This window comes from Dermacentor silvarum, unplaced genomic scaffold (genome assembly GCF_013339745.2).
Source record: "Dermacentor silvarum isolate Dsil-2018 unplaced genomic scaffold, BIME_Dsil_1.4 Seq88, whole genome shotgun sequence".
NCBI lineage: Eukaryota > Metazoa > Arthropoda > Arachnida > Ixodida > Ixodidae > Dermacentor > Dermacentor silvarum.
Window position 1 is genome coordinate 38,255 of NW_023606918.1, and position 21,747 is coordinate 60,001.

The 21,747-nt window shown below is 45.7% G+C and overlaps 1 protein-coding gene across 1 annotated transcript; it reads right to left on the bottom strand.

Annotated features, from left to right (window-relative positions):
* Window positions 1–1,597: 1,597 nt before the first annotated feature.
* On the bottom strand, window positions 1,598–20,358 carry LOC119435741 (venom metalloproteinase antarease-like TtrivMP_A). Its single transcript, XM_049659912.1, has 11 exons — window positions 20,251–20,358; window positions 19,973–20,139; window positions 17,100–17,192; window positions 16,273–16,429; window positions 11,752–11,808; window positions 8,591–8,739; window positions 4,548–4,619; window positions 3,671–3,795; window positions 2,670–2,719; window positions 1,846–1,954; window positions 1,598–1,767 (listed from the first exon to the last, which is right to left on the bottom strand). The coding sequence occupies exons 1-11, from the start codon at window positions 20,297–20,299 to the stop codon at window positions 1,626–1,628; spliced, it is 1,170 nt and encodes a 389-aa protein (XP_049515869.1). The 5' UTR covers window positions 20,300–20,358; the 3' UTR covers window positions 1,598–1,625.
* Between the last annotated feature and the right edge of the window lie 1,389 nt (window positions 20,359–21,747).

Consider the following 21,747-nt stretch of genomic DNA (forward strand, 5'->3'; position numbering starts at 1 on the left):
CGCCGCCTTGGTCAGGTGCTCCGCAGCCATAGGCTATACTTGGTTGTTTATTCTATGGCTACACCGCGTTGGACCCTGCGCTGTGCTGCCACTGCCGAAGCGCTCCCTGTCGGCGCTCGTTAGTGTCACGATGCAGTGCTTCGCTTCACCGCTCCTAGATGGCAACTATCACATTCGTTACATCCATTGCTGAAAATCAGTCGTGAAACCCTGGATAAAACGTTTTCGTGTTAAACTATAGTCACCGAAAAACCAATTTTCGGATGGAAATTAAAATTTTAGAACTTCGCCGACAGCTGTTATGGACTCACTCCCGAAGCCGTTTTGATGGTCGCTGGTGTCCGTCGTTGGAATCCGGGACTGCTTTTCCAGAATTTTATGAACTGGAAAATACGCACTCCGGAACGAAAGATTGCCAGTTCACGATTCTACATATCAACCACTGCGGCGATGCGGCAGTAACAAATACTGCGTCTGGACAATAGTGTGCCTAGCCTCTTGAGCGCTTAGTGAAATAATTGGCTGGCACCACGCTCTGAACATCGATTGCCTTCTATGCCACTAGTCGTTGCGCGGCCCAGTGTAGCAGCATAGCGGTTCACCAAGCGAGCCTGAGTGAACGCCACAACGTCACAGCTCTTAGTTCCCCGTCTTCACATGTGTCATGATGTCGGGACACGTAAATCACCTGGGAAACGAAAACCAAAACTGACTCGGTATAGAAAACCTGCCATATGGTAAATTATTTAGCGCGCTCTGAGACCCGCCAGCTCATGTTGTAGGGTTTCGAAATTGAGGACCTTCACTTAAAGCAATAAATGAGCATTCGGACGTCTCGTAACAGTATTCCTTCAAGAAAGTTATCGTTTATCCCTGTTTCATAGGCATCGGTAGAACAGGAATGTGAAATGTGTCTTCACAGAAGCTGTTGCACGTTTGCTTCGTGAACTCACGGTTCGCTGCAACAAAGGCGGTCGATTTGCGGGCCGGCAAACATGTTGCAGGTTTACTTAGCGCGCGGCGGCGTCCTGTTGGCGAGTGGTGTCCTGCTACCGAGTTGCTTCGGCGACAGTACGAGCATTTAGGCCCGACTGCGTAGGGTCTTGGGCAGCCAGTTGAGTTGGCAGATTTCTCAGCGTGCGCCGAGAACACGCGAAAGCGCTCTGCTTCACTCGCATGTCTATCGCCAGACCAAAGAGAGATTGGCTCGTCGACGCCATTGCCGTTCAGAGCCCCTCAGCGCAGCAGTTTTCGGTGTTGCCATCTCAAGCGCAGCAGTATGCGGTGTGTAAGTACTGCTGATGCATGTTGAAGTTGCACTCCGTAGGCGACGAGGTGCCACAGGCTAATCCGACGAGAAAGACATGTGCGGAAAGTGCCGTCACCAGGCTATACCGCGTTGGAGCCTCCGCTGCGCTGTGACGGCCGTAGCGCTCCCTGTCGACGCTCGTTAGTGCCATGATACAGCACTTCGTTTTACCGCTCCTAGATGGCGGCGCCATCCCTGTCAACAATATATATTTTACTTGTTGACGCTGAACGTCACATCCTGTAACGGAAGTTCATGGCAGACCCCGGCATAAAACACTTCCGTGCCAAAAATTCGAAACAATTAGTTTCGCAGCTTACGCTACAGTAGTCCTTATGCTGGCCATGCTGCAGGATGATAGCCGGTACTTGTTAGTGCCGCCATCTTCGTAACTCATGAGATATCCAGCTTTCCACGGGCACAGATTGGACACCCTCGGGTCATGTCGGGCTCCGAGCCTGTGTGAGAAAATTTGATAAATTTTGTTTGCACGCCGCGATGAGGTTGTGGGAACGTAACCGTTGTTAATCACTTACAAGTGGGCAACCTCGTGAGCCATTGCGAAGACGCCTTGGTAGGATAGAGCAACATCCTCGCCAATGGCCACTCTGCGATCAGTACAGACCCCAGCGACGTTTGCGAGTCCTGAAATGGACGTGAAAGACTCATTTTGTTTTACTTCTTCATACGTGCTTTCCGAGCGCCAATATAAATGGCCCAAATAGAAGCCGCCTTTCCCTGACTCCAGATGGCCCCACCGCCTTTTGAGTGAGTAGATTTCTGCTCAGTTTCGTTGGGCATCACTGCAGCTGTCAGTGGCTCGTTTCGAAGAGAGCACATTATTAGTCTCTGATAGTGTAGTATACAAACAACATTTGCTATTTGCATTCTATATTGACCTAGGTCAATATAGAATATTATTCAAAAACTATAGTTAAAACGAAGATGGAGACTTGATGTGGTCAAGACTGGCCGAGCAACACTCTGGAGCCAGTATTTTGACAAGAGGACTGACGATGACAAGTGCTCTTGCGGAAAAAAATGGCTCCAGGCTGAGACATCTCTTGTTTGATTACTGTTGACCAATGCCAATACAAGATATACAACAATCCATCAACGTGGAAATAAGTTGCATGCAAGCGAACTGTTATTTCAACGGGCAAACTAGTTAAGTGTGGTTCATTTTATTGCTCTTGCAATGAAACTTAGGCTCATGAAATGAGTACCCATTTGCCAGACAGAACTCACAGCGTATTTCTCTGTTTTGTGCGAGTTCCCTTGAGTGCTGTGAAACCAACCCGTTCCTACTTTCCCAGTTCACTATTCTGCGATTCACAATGCATAGGGCGACGAGCCTTACCTGCTACGCGCTTCTCGAGAGATCCTCTCTGAATGGTGGATATGTCTCGGCTGCAAAGAACGAGTGAAATGACCCAGAAACGTGAAGAAAATAGCGTTACACGAATTGCTTATAGACTGCACGAGGAAGGAAAGTCACCAGTACGGCACATAGGTGTTACTATTTGGTGAATGTGCCACGCGCACACTTGCGTAGACTCACCCATACTAACTCAAGCTCACACTCACTTGAACTCGTTGAGGATGACTCAGATTAACGGGCAGCTCTATGTCAGTGTGCGCCTGTGCGAGTTTACCGGCTTATGAAATGCGCGGCCTCTTCAGCGTAAAAAGCAAGAAAACATTCACAGACGATTACTATACTCCTTAATGTGAAATTTGAGCGCGGCACCATGCGTGTTCTCATTTCGCGATATATTGGCTGGCGTGGACAATCTGTCTCGCGCGGCGCGAGAGCCACCGCGTGGGTGACGCGTGGCCGCAATTCACAGTAGCAGCCGCCGACAGACCTACATGACGACGCGTGCTACTCTGGCGCCATCTCGTAGCCATCGTCGCCGCACAACGTTTTTCTTCTCACGCTTTCGCCATACACTCCCCCGCTTTCCGCATCAGGGTTCCGCTGCACCCTCCTCTCCACTTTACTCATCGCGCGTTTCATCCCCCGCTGCTCTCCGCATTCGCTTTCATCTTTCGCTGTGCTCGTTCGCTCTGTTACGCCGACGCCGACGCTCGCCGCAGGAACGGGCGCCAAAGAGCTGCGTTATAAAAATTTCTGCCATCATTACTCACTTGGTTATCTTTCACTTATTTTCCATGAACACACCTAGTTGGACTCACATAGACTCAGATCCACACTCACCCGGAATAGATTAGGCTCAGTCGGACCTACGAGTGGCTTTGAGTTTGTGTGAATCTGAGTGATATTGTAGTCTTAAGATTATGCACTGCCGTGTTAGTGCAAGGAAAAATAAGGGGAAAATGTTTGCCGTCGTTACTTACTTGGTCATAAGGTATATCAAGTCTGGATTTCCTGGAATGTTGCCTTCCTTGTAATACTTTTCCAATCTATCGAGCGTTTCATACGCCTCTAAGGTCCCTACAATGAGACTGGCGAATACGTCCGCCTGCCATTGATAAGGCATGTTTTAGAGATTCTGTCCTGCGCACATTAGAAAAAAGCAAAACACTCTCATGCTGACGTCGCGCTAGAAAAAAAGATCTATAACGTAAGTCTCTGCAGTGATGCGCATCTGGGGGCGTCTTGCTGGAATATTCACAGTTATAGGAATATTGTCACGTTGTAGTGATGATGAACAACGATAGAGGGTCTAAACTGTGAGTTACAAACTCCTTATTGCGCGAACTTGTGCGCAGCAAAACAAGTAACACTCAATCGCAACGACAGCGGCGAGCAAAGTCAGCGATCGTCGAAAATCTGGTCTGCGGGTCAAGCGCGTCGGTTTTTACACGTGACTCGTCCAAGGTTCCAGGGTAATCGCTGGTGCGTGCGTGTCTTCCAGAAAGTACTACACAATTCGCGCTCCGCCTACAATCAGATTACACAAGGTTCGGTGACATCAGAGAACGGATGGAACTATCGATAACATTCGAGAAACTTCTTATGCATGAAGGTGCGTCCTGCGCCGAGCGATAACGTTTTACTTTTGTAGGCTGGTGAAAAGTGGTCACCGCAGAAAGATAAATAACTATGCGTGCCAATAATCAGCAAACTAATCATGCAGAAGTAAAAAGTCAAAGGAGATTAATTGTAATTTCTTTGTGTTTAACAGGAGCCACGATACATAACAAAGAAATATCACTGCGAAAAAAAAAACTAATGTAAATCAAAAACGTTTTGCTGTTTCGTTTGACTTACCTTACTCATTGTTACTCCAACAAGCTTGAATCTAATGGTGGGCGTCGTCATGTCAAGATATCTTAGGCCAATCTGCAAGTAAGGCGTTCGGAAGCTCTTAATGCAAAGGACAAACATCGACTAGAAGATAAGCTGTTCCAGGTTGCTGGTATTAATTATAGTGAGGACTTACTAAGCTTATGTGCATTATCTCCCGACATCTCAAACCTACGAGAACAGCACACTCGAGGCTAATGTCTAGGACCGAACGTACGACGCAAAAATTCCCTGACGATTACGATACTCCCTAATGCGAAATTTGAGCGCAGCTGTATACGTGTTTTCATTTCGCAATATATTGGCTGGTGCGGACAATCTGTCTCGTGCGGCCCGTTCCAATGGAGGAGGAGGAGGAAAAGACTTTAAGGCCAGCGCTAAGGCCCAGTAGAGAGCGCTTAATCCGCTATATCAGTGGTTGCCTAGTCACTGTGGCATACATGGCAATGATCGAGCGGACGCAGCGGCCCGATCTGCTCATGACGGTGTCAACTGCGTTGCCATTCCTCTTTCGAGAGCCGACGCAGCGAAAAAACTTTCCGCGCTTGCGCGTGAACTAACATTGATGCAATGGAATTCCTCCGATTTCACAAGTGCACGCCTTCATGCCCTGGACCCTAATTTACAGCTTCGTATTCCATTCGACCTTCCACGACGGGACTGCACACTTCTAATCCGTCTATGGCTTGGAGTAGCATTTTCAAATGCGTACTCCTTTCGTATCGGAATGGCCAATAGCCCACTTTGTGAATCCTGCGGGTGTAACGAAACAATCGCACACCTTCTTTGTGAGTGCCCTCGTTTCAACCCGCAGAGAGCAGCTCTCTCAGCGACAATAGATCAACTGGACAAACGCCCAATAACAGAAAAGAACACCCTTGGAAACTGGCCTACACAAACAACGGCGCCAGCCGCCCTGAAGGCACTGCTGCGTTACTTGAAAGACACCGGACTCAATGACAAATTGTGACTCTGCGTTGTGTTACTTAGGACGGAACGTTCAGACAATGCAACACGCGAACGCCTTCGCGGACTTCATGACAGTGCCCACAGAAACAGTTCTGTTTTGTGTGCGTGTGTGATTTTATTGTTTCCTTCCTTTTTGTTTATTCTTTATTTTCACTTATTTTCTCTCTCTCTCCTTTCGCATCCCTTTACCCCTCCCCCGGTACAGGGTAGCCAACCGGAGATAACCTCTGGTTAACCTCCCTGTCTTTCCTTTACCTTTCTCTCTCTCTCTCTCTCTCTCTTAATCCGCTAAGGCCCGCTGATGATCCGCCGAGTACGAGTGAAGCCAAGCACTCCAGGAAGAAGGGAGAGGGTAAGAGAAAGAAGAGGTAATGTCAGTGCTACATGAGTACAGGACGTGTTCTGTATCTGCCCTTATCTCCGGACAGTTGGGGCAGTGACTTGTGCTACGCCATCCGAAGTTGTAGAGCATCAGTGGGGGGTGAAGAGAGTGTTAGTCTAAACCACGGTGGAAGAAGATAGGTGCTCTGACGAGAGACGAGAGAGCGGCCACTTCGTGTGACCGGAAGTGAGCGCCGCCGCTAGGGGCAGCACGTGTTCAGGAGGCCTTGCAGCAGCGGCACAAGAGTGGATAATTTACGACCTCCGTCAGCATTTAAACACCCATACCTAAACATGTGCAAATTTTCGTTATTCAGACGCCAAATCCTGAGCAGGTAGAAGGTTTCATGCCACTTACTGTCAAAATACCGTCATTTACAACACGAGAGAGACGCGTCGTCTGCTCGAGTAGACGGCACGCTGCGCTTGCCGCTGCTCGCCGCATCGGAGTTAATCGGAATGTCGGCAGAAATATAAAGGGACGTTCCTCTAACCAAATAGTCGTTTTAAGCAGGCTAACGACATATATGCATCGAAATAAAGCACTTCTGCCGCGCGTGCCCATAAAAGCGCCAACAAAGCGAGCGAAAAAGTGGCCCCCAGAACAGGTGCTGCCCCTTGCGGCAGCGGCGTGCGTAGAGTCACACTAAGTGGTCGCGCCTCGCGCCGCCGTCGGATCACCTATCTTCTTCCACCGTGGTCTAAACTTTGCGGAGGACTTGTGCTTGTTCCGTGTTGAGTGAAGGGTGAGACTGGGGTAAATAGTGCGGTGTTTCCTGATGCTCTTGTAGTGTCCAGCTATTTCCTCTTTGTATGTGGCGGCATCTTCCACTGTCGTGGAATTTCGCTAGAGAGTCGAGGGCACCCGGAGGTCAATTTCGCGGGCACGTTGATGAACCAACTCATTTCCCTCGATCCCAGCATGACCAGGTACCCAACGCAAACGGAGCGAAGCGTGGCGCGACGGCCTCACTAATTGGGAGATCGCGAGAGGAAGCGCGTGGGTAACTCGCGGGCGCGATTCGCAGCAGCCGCCGCAGACAGACCTCCGCTCATACATCGCATCGTTTCCATACAGACGACGCGCGCTACTCTTGCGCCATCTCGTAGCCATCATCGCCGCAGAGAACATCTTGTGCGGCACTACTCTTTTCTTCTCACGCTTTCGCCTAACCCTCCTCCACTTTCTGCCTCATGGTTCCACTGCAGCCTCATCCTAGCGCTCTCTTTCCTCTCGCCGCTTTTTTTTTGATCCCTGGCTGCACTCCGCGTTTGCTCTCATCTTTCGCTGTGCTCGTTCGCTCGGTTACGAGGTAGGACGCCGACGATCGCCGCAGGAATGGCCGCCGAAGGGCTGCGCTGTACAGCAACGTGAGAACAGTGCAGGCTTGACAGTGGCTGCAGTTTTGCTGCGGGTAGCCAACACTGTGTGAAGCGACCCGGGGCTAGCGCTCCTTGCCACCAAAAATGACAAGCAGTACAAAACGTTACTCATTCACCCATCACCCACTGTACAAAAGGGCAGCTGAACTCGCTGCGTTGACTCAGTGGCTATGGCGTTGTGCTGCTTAGCAAGAGGTCCTGGGTTCGATTCACGGCCACGGCGGCCGCATTACGGTGGTGGCGGAATGCAAGAACGCTCGGGTACCGTGCTTTGGGTGCCTCGCATAAAGCCCCAGGAGGTTATATATAATCCAGAACCATCCACGTACTACTGCTTTCCTCATTACCTACTGTACAGTCCCGGCTGGGTAAATCTATTACTATGATTTTTACTGAGTCAATGAGATGACGCGTAGTACCATAAGTACGAGGACGAATAAAGTTATACGAACAGTGGAAAAAAATGTCGCAGTTTCGCCCGAAAGGCGAATCATCGAATGCGATAGCAAATTAGTAGACAACTATAAGAACTAAGGATAGTAGTTTTATCGGCCCTATAAACATTCGCTTACTAACTAAATTAACAAGCATGGTGTAACGCGTAGACATGGAAACATGAACACATCTCGCTTGATCACAGCTGAAACTCGCTGTCAAAACACTGGAGCGAGGAAGCGCGGCGACAGCAGCGAGCGAATTTACCTTCGTGCCGTCTCTCACTTCACCGCGAACTAAACGTCGAAAGCACAGCGGATACGAAGCTAACGTCACTAGTCGCACTTTGTCCACATCGCAGATCGCTTTGAAGATGAGGCCCGCGCGGGCGCGCACTTTTTCCATGTCGCAGATCGCTTTCAAGATGCGGCAGCCGCGCGGCCGGCGCCGGAGTAACCCCCCCTCCCCTACCGTTCCTCGCGTGTGACATAAGCGCGCTTCTGCCCCGCCTTTTCCTTCGCGTGCGCGAGATTGAGCCTCAATCGTCTGCTGACCCTCGCAGCTTTCGCTCGCACATACAGCGTACGGCGCGCGGCGACGATGTTACCGTGTTTGGACTTTATACGGAACCTGACAGCGACGACCACGACCCTGGCGATGGCCACGGCAGAAATGCGCTTGAAGTGTGCATAATTTCTATCGCAATAAAAAGAATAGGTAAGAAGAAGGAATAAGGACCATTGCGCTTAATAACCTTCAGTCGCTTACGTCAAATAAATAAAAACGATATAGGAACACTGAAATACTGCAACTTGAGAAAGAGAGGAACCAAATCTTACCGCGTTTAGCATGATTCCTAAGTAAGTGATCAATTCCATTTTCGATTTAAAATGTGCGCTGTGCTCTTCGTCAGATATTATGTGAACTTCAACCACAAATGATGACACTGGTCGTCTGGTGGTCGTTGTAGATGTCGCATTCTGGAAGACTAAGAGGAGACAGAATGATATGTTTGGGACTGCGACGTTCTTATGCGCATTGAGTGCTTTCTTATGAACCTGGTCGGCTCACATCCCAAGCAATACACGCACAAGCGACGTCACTCAATCAAGGCGAAAGCCTTAGGTGCCTTAGTTGGCGGTGCCCTTGGCGGTGACCTTGGCGGTGGCCTTGGCGATGACCTTGGCGAAACTGGGCCGTGACAAAAAAGGGCCGACGCGACAAAGAGAAATACCAAGTCAAAAAATGCTTGGCTTGACGTCATATTTCTCAGCGAGGTTCGGTAAGCAAAGTAAATTAGTGGCTCTGAAAAGAAAATTTCTTACATTTCGGTCTAGGTGGAAATCGAGCACAGGCTTGCGGGATGCGAGACGAGCACGCTTCCCCGAAGCCATGGCTGTCTCTTTAAAATTTATTTTGAAGCCATGGCTGTTACGCGGTTCTGGCCTACTAAGGCTGTGCCTAGTGCCTGCCTGATTGCACAGGTCACGTGGTCACAGGGACGTGCTCGTGCCACTGCTCGCGCGTTCGTCGTCTTCGTCCACCGCTGGCTACGTCCGGTCATCATGGCAGCGTTCCCATACCGCCCCTCCCGCTGCGAAGGCACTGACGGCCCACTACCAGTAGTTGCGGCGATTTCGGTCAGTTCTGTTGTGCGCTGAGATGGACATTTGCCACAATGCATCATCATCATCATCATTATCATCATCATCATCATTTTATGTCCACTGCAGGACGAAGGCCTCTCCCTGCGATCTCCAATTACCCCTGTCTTGCGCTAGCTGATTCCAATTCCAAATTATTCATAAACGTATCTTAATTGTGACAAAAAGTGTGCAAGTGTGCAATCAGGATTTCGCCTTGAAGTTTTACAAACGTAACACTTGCTTAATTTTATTCTGAATCTGTATTCTTAAGACATATATGCCCCGTTAGGTTGTACGCAGAATAAGTTTCCAGAACGTATGTTATCCCTCGATACCCTGTAGGGAACTACGATATGCTGAGCTATTGGTACATCTATGTTAACAACTGTGTTAAATAATTAGTCCCATTGTGGTGTATTTTAGGGTTAAATAGAAATTGTTATTATTATTATTATTATTATTATTATTATTATTATTATTATTATTATTATTATTATTATTATTATTATTATTATTATTATTATTTTATTATTACAGTCAAATCCGGATATATCGAACCGCCATATAACGAATTGTTGTGTATAACGAACAGCTGCAAAGTCCCCTTGCAACTTTTTGTTTAAAATCTTCATGTCATATATCGAACTACCTATATATGAAACTTTTTGTGATCCCCATCATATTCGACATATTGGGGTTCGACTGTAATACATATATCTCTGAAACAAGGTGGTTTGCCACCACAAACCGACATTTCATAACTTTTCTTCTTTATTCCACAGTAGTTTATCTTGCTTGCCATAGATGCCAACTTTTTGGAAACCGCATGACTAAGCACAGGCGTGGCACCTCTAGCTACGTCCTATAAAACGACGTAGGATCGTACGCTTTCACAGGCTGCCAGGACAAACTGCTCGGAAATTGAACTTTTTCGTGGGAACCTCGCACTGTGTACCTTTTACGTCTATTGTACATGCATTAGTTTATTGATGTGCCTTAATTGAGTGATGTTCTTGAACATTTCCACAACATCGATGTCGGCCCGTGCCATTAGCAGTGCTGCAAGATCGATCATCTGGGATCCCTCTGATCTGCCATCATCATTATCATTCATCTCTGCTTTTCTTCCCTTTCTCCTCTTCTTCCTGTGCTGAATCGCAGGCTATAGATCAGACTAGCTTAGGACGACCTCTGTGCCTTTCATCCAATAAAATATATCTCGCTCTTTTCTGTTGTAGCCAGGGGATCGACGTATTCTGCGACGATCCACTTCGGCGATTCTATGGCCTTGGCTACGCCTCGGCCGTCAGGCGCACGCTGACTGGCTGGTGGAGCACTATGTGATCAACTACATGATCAACCGGCAAATCAGCGCGCGCCTGATGGCCAAGGCGTGGCCAAGGTGACAGAAAGTGAGAGAGGCATAAAGGAGAGATGCCTCGACCTGCATTATGCCTCGACCTGCACAGTATCGCCGAAAGTGATCGTCACAGAATACGTCCCTTGTAATAGCGGAAAGTGGATTCGCGAACATGATTGTGAAGTAGTCTCCAGCGGCTGCTCATACCTGTTTGTTTACGCAAGAAATAGATTACTCGATTGATCACGTGTGAGCGTGAGCTGCACTGAAGCATTCCCAATGCATTGAACGCACATTAAACGTTTTAACCATGTAATATATACAGAATTAATAATGGTTTGTGTAAAGTTTGCATTGTTTTGGTGTGACGCGCACGACGCAAATTTGCATGTATCTGGAACTGCCAGCAAGCATCGAAATATGGGGAGCTGAACAACGCATTGGTATTACGATCAGCGTGAACGCTATCGTCTAGAACTGTAGGACATTTAGATGATTGCTTGTAAGCGCTAAAGAATTGCTATTTTTATACAATACAAATAGGAAAACCATGCTATTTGGCACACAATAAAATGTATTTTTTTCAGAAATGACGACGCTATTTGTTGCACAGCAAGATACATTTCTTGCAGCCCATAATTTGTAACATGCCTCGTAACATGCCTCTAATCAGAACGGTTCTTTCACGTGAGTGCCCTTAGTAAGTGGCCAGAATGTTTACTGCTTGCTAAGGGGCTCTTGTCTACCAGCGCGATAGGCAGACGCCTTGGTTGCGCTCTTGCTGGATATTGTAATCAATAAAATATCAGAGCTATAAAGAATGAGAGCTGCTTTAACTTGCTGGCAGATTTGGCTGTGCCCTTGATACTGGGGGGCACACAAAATTTGTCGATGGCTAATGTTACCAGAGTAACACAAGAGTATTTAAGCTATAACTTGTGCTCCCCAAATCTCGCCGTTTACATAAGCAAAGCACTGCAGGCGTGAAACTAACCGTGACGTGTTCCAGGATAAATCACTTGAGTTCTCCTATATGGCGATTGCGCCTGTGCTGAAAAAAATGTGGTGGAATGCATAAACATGAATAAACGGATGCACATCTGCGTCAGTCAGTATACCTTTATTATAACTAAAGCGTAATCAAAGAAGTACGACACAAGGAAACAAATCTTTTCGAACAGCTCATATGCACATGCTCATAGCCTTGCCAAAATGTTCCCATTGTTCTCTAATAAAAACTATCAATCAATTGCTTTTCTTATTCGATCTCGCTTTTGATGAATCACTCAAAATGAATACACCCCCCGCCATCCATAGAAGGAAACCAAACCAACCCATATTCGCATGCGTGTTTTTCCTTGTACAGCATCAGCTTCCGCCATGAATAATATTTAGGCAGCAAAAAAAAAAAAAAAAAAAAAAAAAAAAAAAAACACCGACCCTTACGAGACTCTCTAATGCAAAATTTGAGCGCAGCTCCATACGTGTAATAATTTCGCGATACATAGTCTGTATCATGCGGCACGTTCCAAACGGAGCGAAGACTGTCTCGCTAATCGGGAGATCGCGAGAGGCAGCGCGTGGCTGACGCGTGGGCGCGATTCATAGCAGCCGCCGCAGACAGACCGCCGCTCACACAGTGCTTTGGTGAACAGACGACGCATAGAGTGCCTCGATGCGCGCGCCCCTGTGAACGGCGCGGCAGCGAGCGAGCGCATCGAGGCACCTTAACGACGCGCGTTACTCTGGTGGCATCTCGTAGCCATCGTCGCCATATTAGCGGCGAGAAGTTGGAGTGGTACCATCTCGTGAGTGACGTCACGGCAAGGACGCCGCTCGCTCCGGTTCACTCGGGTGCTGCGCGCGCTCGTTCGCATCGTGCATGCTGCGTTAACTGTACTTCATTAAGCATGTTTCGGCTGCTTGCTGCTGCCTCGCCTAAATTGCAGTTTCTTTTTCAGAAATGCCTGAATCGTGAAAATTTGCAGTTTGTATATCGCAAACTATGTTGAGTTGAAGGGGTCTACTGCTTTTGCAATGCAGAGGTTGGCCGTATGTGTCCATAAATATTGAGCAAAGAGAATGTCTAGAAATTCAGCATGAGAAATATTGTACTGCTTGGCTCAAAGCATAAATATTCCCTTCGAACTGAGTTATAGTAGACATTGCATTTTGCACGAAACAGCAATCTTGTTACTAGAAGGATACTGCCTTCGAAGCTTTCATCAAGGTCCTTATTGCTCTAGCGAGTTGTTCTAGTCAAATGTGGGCGCTGCAATAATTCGTAAAAGGAAGAGGTAGGTGCGCACTTTCTATGAAAAAACCTGCTACCCTCTTTCGCCGTTCTGCGAAATAGGCACCCAGAAAAAGCATTGTTCATGGTGGCTAATACGACTGCGCATCACGTATAGTACATACTTCACGAACACCATAACAGCAATCACTTGAAAGACATGCTCCGTGGTTAGGATCGAGAGCCAAACCATTAAAAGCAACGAAATGTTTCATAGTGGCGTACCTGGAGCAGTCTTTATCGACAACATGGCACACCGCTCCCGCCACGGAAGCAACTGACTGTCATAATGGCGAGGAACGCATTGTTCGTGAAACCCATTCGTACACTAGAGCTTCCAAGTGAAACCATGCATGAAGCATTTCTTTAAATCACTAATTGCAGTGCCAAAAGTATACTCGAGGCTCTAGAATGGAGCTTAGGCTGCCTTCAAGAGGAAGATCCATCTACCGCCGCATCACGAAGTCTCGAACCTAAGTGGCTCAATTATACAGACTAAGAATTAATAGCTTCATCAGTCCATCAAAGACCACCTCGTATAAAAAGCATCATAAAAAAGACACCACAAGCCTTATATGAATTCACTTGATTTTCGACTTCCTCGGCGAATGATAATATCTTCAATGTGTCCCATACTCTTAAGGTGGCGGTCCCACTCTGGCGGCACGAGCCCCCCGTTTTCAGTACTTTTGGATCAACCGTGGCGGCTCTTCTACTTAGGATATAAAGTTGTCGTATATACCATAAAAAGTTTAATTCTTGTAGATTCTAACTATATATAATATAAAGAAATTGATTAATGTGATTTAGAAATAAATGTTCAAGAACAAGTATGAGATACATGGTTTTTGCGAACTGTGTCTCAGTTATGACCATTTTGGAAGGAACTACCGCATTTACTGCATTGCAGCTTGCTCTGTAGCTTTAGGACATATTTATCTGTTTCCTAGACGCAGCAAAATAATTAAGAATTTTTACTTTTTGGATAATTTGCTTTTGAAGATTGCCAAATATCGAAACTTCCAGTGTAAACAGCCCGGTAACTACACACTCAAGGAAGCTAAATTTTGGATAAATTAGAGTTCAGAGAATTTTCATTTAGGACGCAAAATTTCATTCATGTACCTTCATTAGTTTTAAACCGCATCTTCGTAGCTTTTGTACGTTCCCGCAAAAATGGGCAAAAGTAAAACTAGAATTTTAAATATTGCTTCATTTCGGCCATATTATTAGGAAAACTAATGTGTGCTGACCTGATTGTAGTTACACGGAGTCTGCGGCGCCTTGCTACGTATTTTATTGCCAATTATATTGACAGCCCAAGCGGATTTCTGGCTTCGGCGTCGCTGTCATCGTCGTCGCCATCGTCGTCGCCATCACGAAAGTCACGGACATTATACGGAACCTCACGCCGTGAGGTTCCTTATAATGTCCAAAGGCGATAAAATTATCGCCGCGCGCCATATGCTGTATGGGCGAGTGAAAGCGCACGAGGGACGCGCGCTTTCACAGAGTTAACGCATGGCGGAGAGCGAACGCGATGTTTCCCGTCTGCCGTGGGGAGATGGGAGGGAGGGAGGGGATGCGACGTTTAGCTGCGGCACCAACTGCGTATCTTGCGACCGGGCGCAAGGGGAACTGGTGACTTAATCCACCAGGCGAAAAGATGAAAGCGGGAAGGCAGCGCAGGGGGGGGGGGGAGGGGGCGCGGCTTCTACTCTGCCAGCAACTGTGTACTTGTACTTTACGCGGCTGCGGTCGGTCACGCGCACCGTATCTTGAAAGCGATCTCCACACAGCTCGTACCTTGGTATGCGCTATGCTTTCGCCGCTCAGTTTCCTTTGAAGCGATCGACCGCATGAACCTTTGCTCGCTGCTTCTGCCGCGCTGTCTCACGTCAGCGTTTTTACAGTGGTTGTCTGCGGTCATTGAGTGTGATCTATTTATGTTCGTGTGTGCGCGCTGACACAATGTTTGTTAATTTATTTAGTAAGCGAATACGTCAGTTTTTGTAGCCGATAGAACTACTATCCTTAGTCCGCATAGCTCTATACTAATTTGCTATAGCAATTGATGCTTCGCCTTGAGGGCGAAATTGCGACTTTTTTATTTCCGTAATCATTTTAGACAGAAATTGGTTTTTGTATGACAGTGCAAGAAGGCAAATGATCTCTCTCACACAGTGGTCCTGTGACTTGTACACTGCTTATGGGGTATTGGCACATAGATGTATACACTATTTTATGCAATATATACGTTTACAACTTTACACAATATTTACTTTTCCTCGTGGCACCGTTTCTTATTAGTTTCGATGTGTCAAACTGCATCAGCAGTCAGCAATGGGAATATAAGATTGAGCAGGGCGTAATAGCAGCCACTTGAACCATAGGGAGCCGCAGGCCATCTTGCTTTGCCGAACACGAGGACTTATGGGTGACTTATGCCGCATCTGCTGAAAACTAACAACTGACTCTGCGGCAGTTGGTCATGCCATTTTGGAACATTTCGTCTTGTGCTGGTGACGTGGTAGCACAGTTTTGCCCGCTTGTTTAACCGACATCACGTATTGGCTTAATTATTACTTAGTGAGGCAGTTATCGAGAGGAGGATAGTGCGAGACACGGCTATATTTTGCATGGGACCGAATCACCGAGGGACTGGGACAGCGCAGAGACGGTCCGGTAAATTCGGATAGATGCGCTCATTGTCGACAATCCTCTTCCCGTTTACACCGTGGTAAATAAATGGAATAAATAAGCTTGTTCGAGTAAGCCGGTCATGTCTCGAACCCAGAACCTCAGTGCATCGCTCGTCTCAACTACAACATGCAGTGATGACGCTTGTACACGATCGAGGCACCTATGCTTTTTTTGTTATACGTTAAATGTGCGTCGCAATTATGGACCGTTCTAAGAATCCTGGTGTTGAGAACTTCTCGGCAGTAACGTACGTATGTATTTATTATTTTATTCATATGCCTATTTACTTATTTGCAATAATGCAGCTTTCTAGATAAAAGCCAAGCAGGTGGGCATTATGTCTGTGTTGATCGATTTCTTTTTTGCAAAAGCTTCTCACAGCGAAATGAAAATAGACAACCGATGATATGCTTCCATCACGGTAACAAATTTTGTCGTCTTTAGGGACGGCCATGTTTCGTTATGAGAAAGGTTTTAGCACTAATTGGTAATTTAGTTATTGTTACGCTGACGTCTTACCATGTGTACGCGGGTAATACCGCGAGTATGCACCCATCTTCGCCAACTCTTCGCTTATTTCTTGTACTTCATATAAACTGTGAAGCATGTGGCCTTGTGCCGAGCGCTCTCCTTCGAGTATTGGCTTGATTCTGAGTTTTTTATTCACTACGCCTTCCTACCAAAGAGAAGTAAAAAAAAAAAAAGAAAAACACAACCAGCGCAAAAATAATGGCTTGCTTCAGCTCAAAATAACAGTAGCAGCTGACAGTAAATGTTGCAGAAAGAACACAATTTACGCAGGTGAAACATGAAATTAAAGTTTTATGAATGGAGTTTCTTCAATATGAGTTATGAGTTAAAGTTTCTTCAATAAAATTCCTGAGAAATATTTTTGATCACCATTGCTAACGTCCCAATGTTGCTAATACTGGTAGCTATTTTGCCACATTTCGGTAACAACAAGCATTAACATTACCTTTAACAATATATAAATTCTACACACTGCATGAACGATGTCAAAGCGTTATCAAAGCGATATAAATGTGTGCAGTTAGTACCACTACAATCATTTCTTCTCAAATTATCTAAACCTTTGCATTATTTCTCGGGACTATAGTAATACTCACGGCGCCTAAAATGTTCACAACTGTTAATTTTAACAGTCTAGCAGCAGTTCAAAACAAAATACGATTTTATGAGTTTTGTCAAGTTTTGAAGACAAAATGAAACACGCGAAACCTAGCGTTTTTTCGAATACATAAAAGATGAATGCCACCATTGCCTCTTGTTGGCGTTTTACGCATTTTTAACCTTAACGCTTACAAGTTTTATGCTCGACAACTTACAACGTGAAGCGCTCCATCAATTTGTTGCACAAGGAGGGATGATCGTTCCTTGAGATCATGATGCAGCTTCTCTTGAATAGAAGTTGTGTTGACCTGCCGAAGTTAGGCGATATTTCGAAGCCAGAAATCATTTCGAAAGTAACCTTCAAGCACATACAGATATTCAAATGTAAAATGGAAAGGACATATATGTGAGCAATGCGTCAAGGTGTGCAAAACTTCTTTAGAACGTCACACCAAGAAGGCCGAACGGCAGCACTGGTCAAGTTCTTTATAACAGTTGGGTATGAGTGAGGAGGTAGTTTGCCTTTTGCTTGGCTTGCGAGCTTGTGGACGTTCTTTACCGCAGCATTTTACTGCCTAGAAATGTCTAAGTGCTGTTACAAGCAACTATAACATATGAGGAACGCGTGGAAGGTAAATAACAATCATCATCATCATAATCATCAGCCTATATTCATGTCCACCTGCAGGACATGAAGACATGAATGAGCGAAAAAAAAGAACACTATCTGCAGCATTCGAACGTACTATTATGCACTAGGTTCTCTAATTATTAAGCAATAGGGGTGTTAAATATTGACCTAAAAAAATATTCCGCCTCCATTCCACCTCGTGAAAGTGCATGTACGGTGAAGCTGTTACCGGCGTTATACAAGCACAACCGAAGTTCAAATTCTTTATTTCCAAAACAAGTTTCGTGGTTGACAGGGCTAAAAGCGGCGGTCTGCAGCTTTTAAGCGACGTTACTCAAGCACCACCACTTCAAGCGACATACGCGTCACGCGCATGCGCGTGTGCTAAGTGCAGCATGCATCGTCATTAGTCTAGACCCTCCACCTAGCGCGAGTGCCTTATTGAACTAAAGGAATGTTTAACAATAAATTGCATCAGAAAGATGATTAAGGTATACGGCTTGCACACAAGGTGCAGACATGATAGCTTCGGATTGTTACTCGAATATACGAGAAAACATAAATTTGTTACGCGGAAACTGAAAAACAAAGCCATTTTCCAGCTGCCGTTTGAGGTCTTAGTGCCCGCGCCCGCTAGGTGGCGGTTCCGTTTTTTGGACAGTGTTTGCGATAATGTCGACTGTGGTCGCAGCACACGCTGTGAGACAGGTGCAAAGGGCAGATAGGTGGCGGTAAAGTTTTTATGCGCAAGCAAAGTAGGACTTCGTAAAGTGCGACGTGAAGCACAACCTGCAGACATGATGCCATCGGATTGTAATTCCAATATACGAGTAAATAAAATTCTATCACGTCAAAACTCAAACACAAAGCCCTCCAGCTGCTGTTTGTTTATGGATGAGCAATGACCGAAAATTCCCGACCAACTAGAGGCTAACAGCTTTGCTGTAAAAAGATTTTTTTTTTCATCCGAAAGCCATGGTCGTATTCATAAAATTGGAGCAGAACCTGTGGAGACTGATACTAAAGTAATTAAACAAGTATTTATTCATGAACTGTCAGCTTATTCAAATGGCACACACAATCAGCACAGTAGAAAATCCTGAAAGAAGGACCGCATATGCGGCCGCAGGCTCAGACACAGATACATTTGAAGATGACAATACTCGTCATTCACAAGTTACTAATGTCTTACATTTCTAAGTTCCCAAGTATTTTCAGGTCGCAAGAACTATTGTCGCAAAGTCTCGCTTACACAAGGTTAGATAACTGAGTTTTTTTAGGTTCGTAATCATTACCATCAGCCATACTCCCGCTCACTGCAAAAGTTAGGGCGAACTTGTGGGAATCAACGTTAAGTGAAGGTTCAAACGCCTATGGAAACGCTGCAAATAAATGGTATGCTAGTACAGCTTCCACCAGAGAGCTTTAGTTTTATCTGTCTTTCGCCAGCTGAACCTATTGTGTGCCGGCAGCTTTCCTATGTCACTACACCACTTAATCATCTGCCACATCAGACAGCGTTTCGCTTCCATTATGTTACTGTATTATTGTGTTGCTCTCACACACGCCGGCTATTATTTCAACGCATTCTTGACCAACCCCGCTCCACTCTTTTATCTTAAATGAAATATCGAATCACAACTGACACCTTTTTAATATTTTATGCTTATGCAACTAAAAACAAGAGGTCTCACTGCACTTTCTAGCTGTGGGTTCTTTTTCTTCATAACATGTCTTATATATATATACCACAAATGCAACAATCAAATTGAATCGAAAAAGTTTACTATAAAATATCATCTTCTTGTCCCTGCTACTTAACCACACGACCGTCCTTTTGTGCCTTTACGCTAAGCATTACCTGTTCTTATTAATCGCTCACTGCGCATTTTTTAATTCACGTTTCCGTCTTTTCCTCCAAGTTTTTACCCCGATTGGTTAGCATTGTCACAGCAAAGTTTTTGCGTATTTTACGAATATCGGTACGCTGCCGCTTATGAATTGAAAGCGCTTGTCATACGCGGTCGAACATAGCATTACATGTCTGGATGTTTTCTTGTCACGATCCGAGTTCCTTGATAGATAAAAAGGCAGCGCATATTTTAGCATACTTTAGGGCAGCAAACCAGGTGCAACCCCGTTAAACTCACGAGCTTTTCTCTCTCTCTCTCTCCTTCATTGCTTCAAGAGCCCGCTACCAATCGCGAACTCTTGTTCTTTTGTGAGACTAGTGAACCTGAAAGTTTATTTCCTGATATTTGCACTCAATCATATAGCGGTGCGCTTGCAGCATAAGTAAATGCTTTCAGGAACATGCTGGAAACAGTCACTTTTTCTTTACTTACTGTTTCAATTTCATGTCCGTCTTGCGTGGCTCAATCATATAGCGGTGCGCTTGCCAGCATAAGTAAATGCTTTCAGGAACATGCTGGAAACAGTCACTTTTTCTTTACTTACTGTTTCAATTTCATGTCCGTCTTGCGTGGCAGTAACAAATAGAAGGTTTTCCGCCAGTACTTCACTTTTTTGAAGGTTCAGAGTGATATCTTCGTTAAGCCGAACAACGAGATTGCTTGTAGTCGACCGCTCTTCCGCAATTTTAGGGTACACGAAATATTCTTTTCCTGCATTCGAGGTTTAATAAGGAGAAAGCGGATACCCTGTTAAAACACGAGACACGCGCTGAATGTAACTAGATGATGTGAACGTATATTTGCAGTTGCATAAGGACTTACGAGCACCGGAAGACAGAGGAAGGCTTAAGAAAAAAGTGAGAGCTATCATATCGCTTGCTGTCCACTTCCTCTTCTGCGCACCCGTGCTATAGACGAACGTAGGCTCTGATCGCGACATTTCTTCTGAGATATTCTCACACTGCCATTAGGAAATTGCTTTTTAGAAGTGTGAGCCAAGACATCTGGTACGGAGAAAGTTCACTCGCATGTCACTGCTCGGAAGAGGACTTTGTTGTGGCGCGAGTTTAATAACTTATGTGTCACAAATTCGAGAAGGTCAGGCTCTGTCTACCGGGAGGACACATAGATATTGATGGCGTTCAAAACATCTAAAACTATGCAGGCGATGCTGACCTGTCGGAGCGTCCGCCATCGAAAAAGATCCTTAAGTAGGACAACACACGAGAAAAAAGAAGGATACTAGATATAAAGAACCACGAAAAGCTCTCATTTCTAGTAGATACACCTTTTTTTCCCCCTGATGTCGTAAAAAATGTTGATCAATATAACGAAGATAAATTAATGTTGCGAAAAAAACGAACTGAAAAACTGGAACTCTCTTTGGAGACAAGCTAGAAGACATGATCGCAAAAAAATGATATAATTGCACAGTGCACACAAATGAATGCGGAGATAACTGCGCACGGGTTGCCTTTTAATAGGCGTGCTTGACTTTCATTACTTTACACTCATATTGAAAACTGGTTATAACGAACTGGCTCATGCGTTAAAAGTACTTTCGGCTACCAACTAATTTGACATCTCCTAGGCGGGGTACCTAACTGACATTTATTACGAGTTCGTTATACATGGATAGAACAGGGGTACGCGAAAGTGCTGAAACTACCCATGATGACCTGAATTTACGTTAAGTGCGTCTAAGTAACGCAGTATCCCTATAGGATCTCGCTCTCTGTCAGGTATTGCGTCGTGTCGAACCCTCTCCAGCGTCGTGCAAACATGCTGAAGAGTGTGCTAAGCCACATTGTCAAAAAATAAAGAAAACACATTATGCTCATGTGGTCTTATAGCTTATGTTTTAAGCATCACAGTTTTACTATATACACAATGTCCAAATCGTTTTGAGACATTTATTTTGGATTAATTTCCCTGAAAAGATTTCAGCATTCGATATAGAGCACATTTTGCTATAAACAGTTTGTTATAGTCGGGTTTAACTGCGTTTGTCGCCGGCATTTTTTTTCCTGAGGTTGGGGGACACGCAATTGACCGAAGACGGGGAGGGTAAGGGGGCAGAAGGGGGCTGGGCAGGTGGTGTACTAACACAGAAATTTGGGGGGGGGGGGGGGGGTGGCCTGGTGGGCTTCTCCCTGGCTACGCCACTGTACACAGCAGTGCAGCTGGGGAACCATGATGTCAGTGCCTGTGATACCTGCTACAACACCACTGGAAGCCATACAAGTTGCAGTAACACACTGCACAGTTGAGTAAAAGAGGCAGCTCTGCCAAAAGGCTTGCTCGGTAAATAAAATGTCG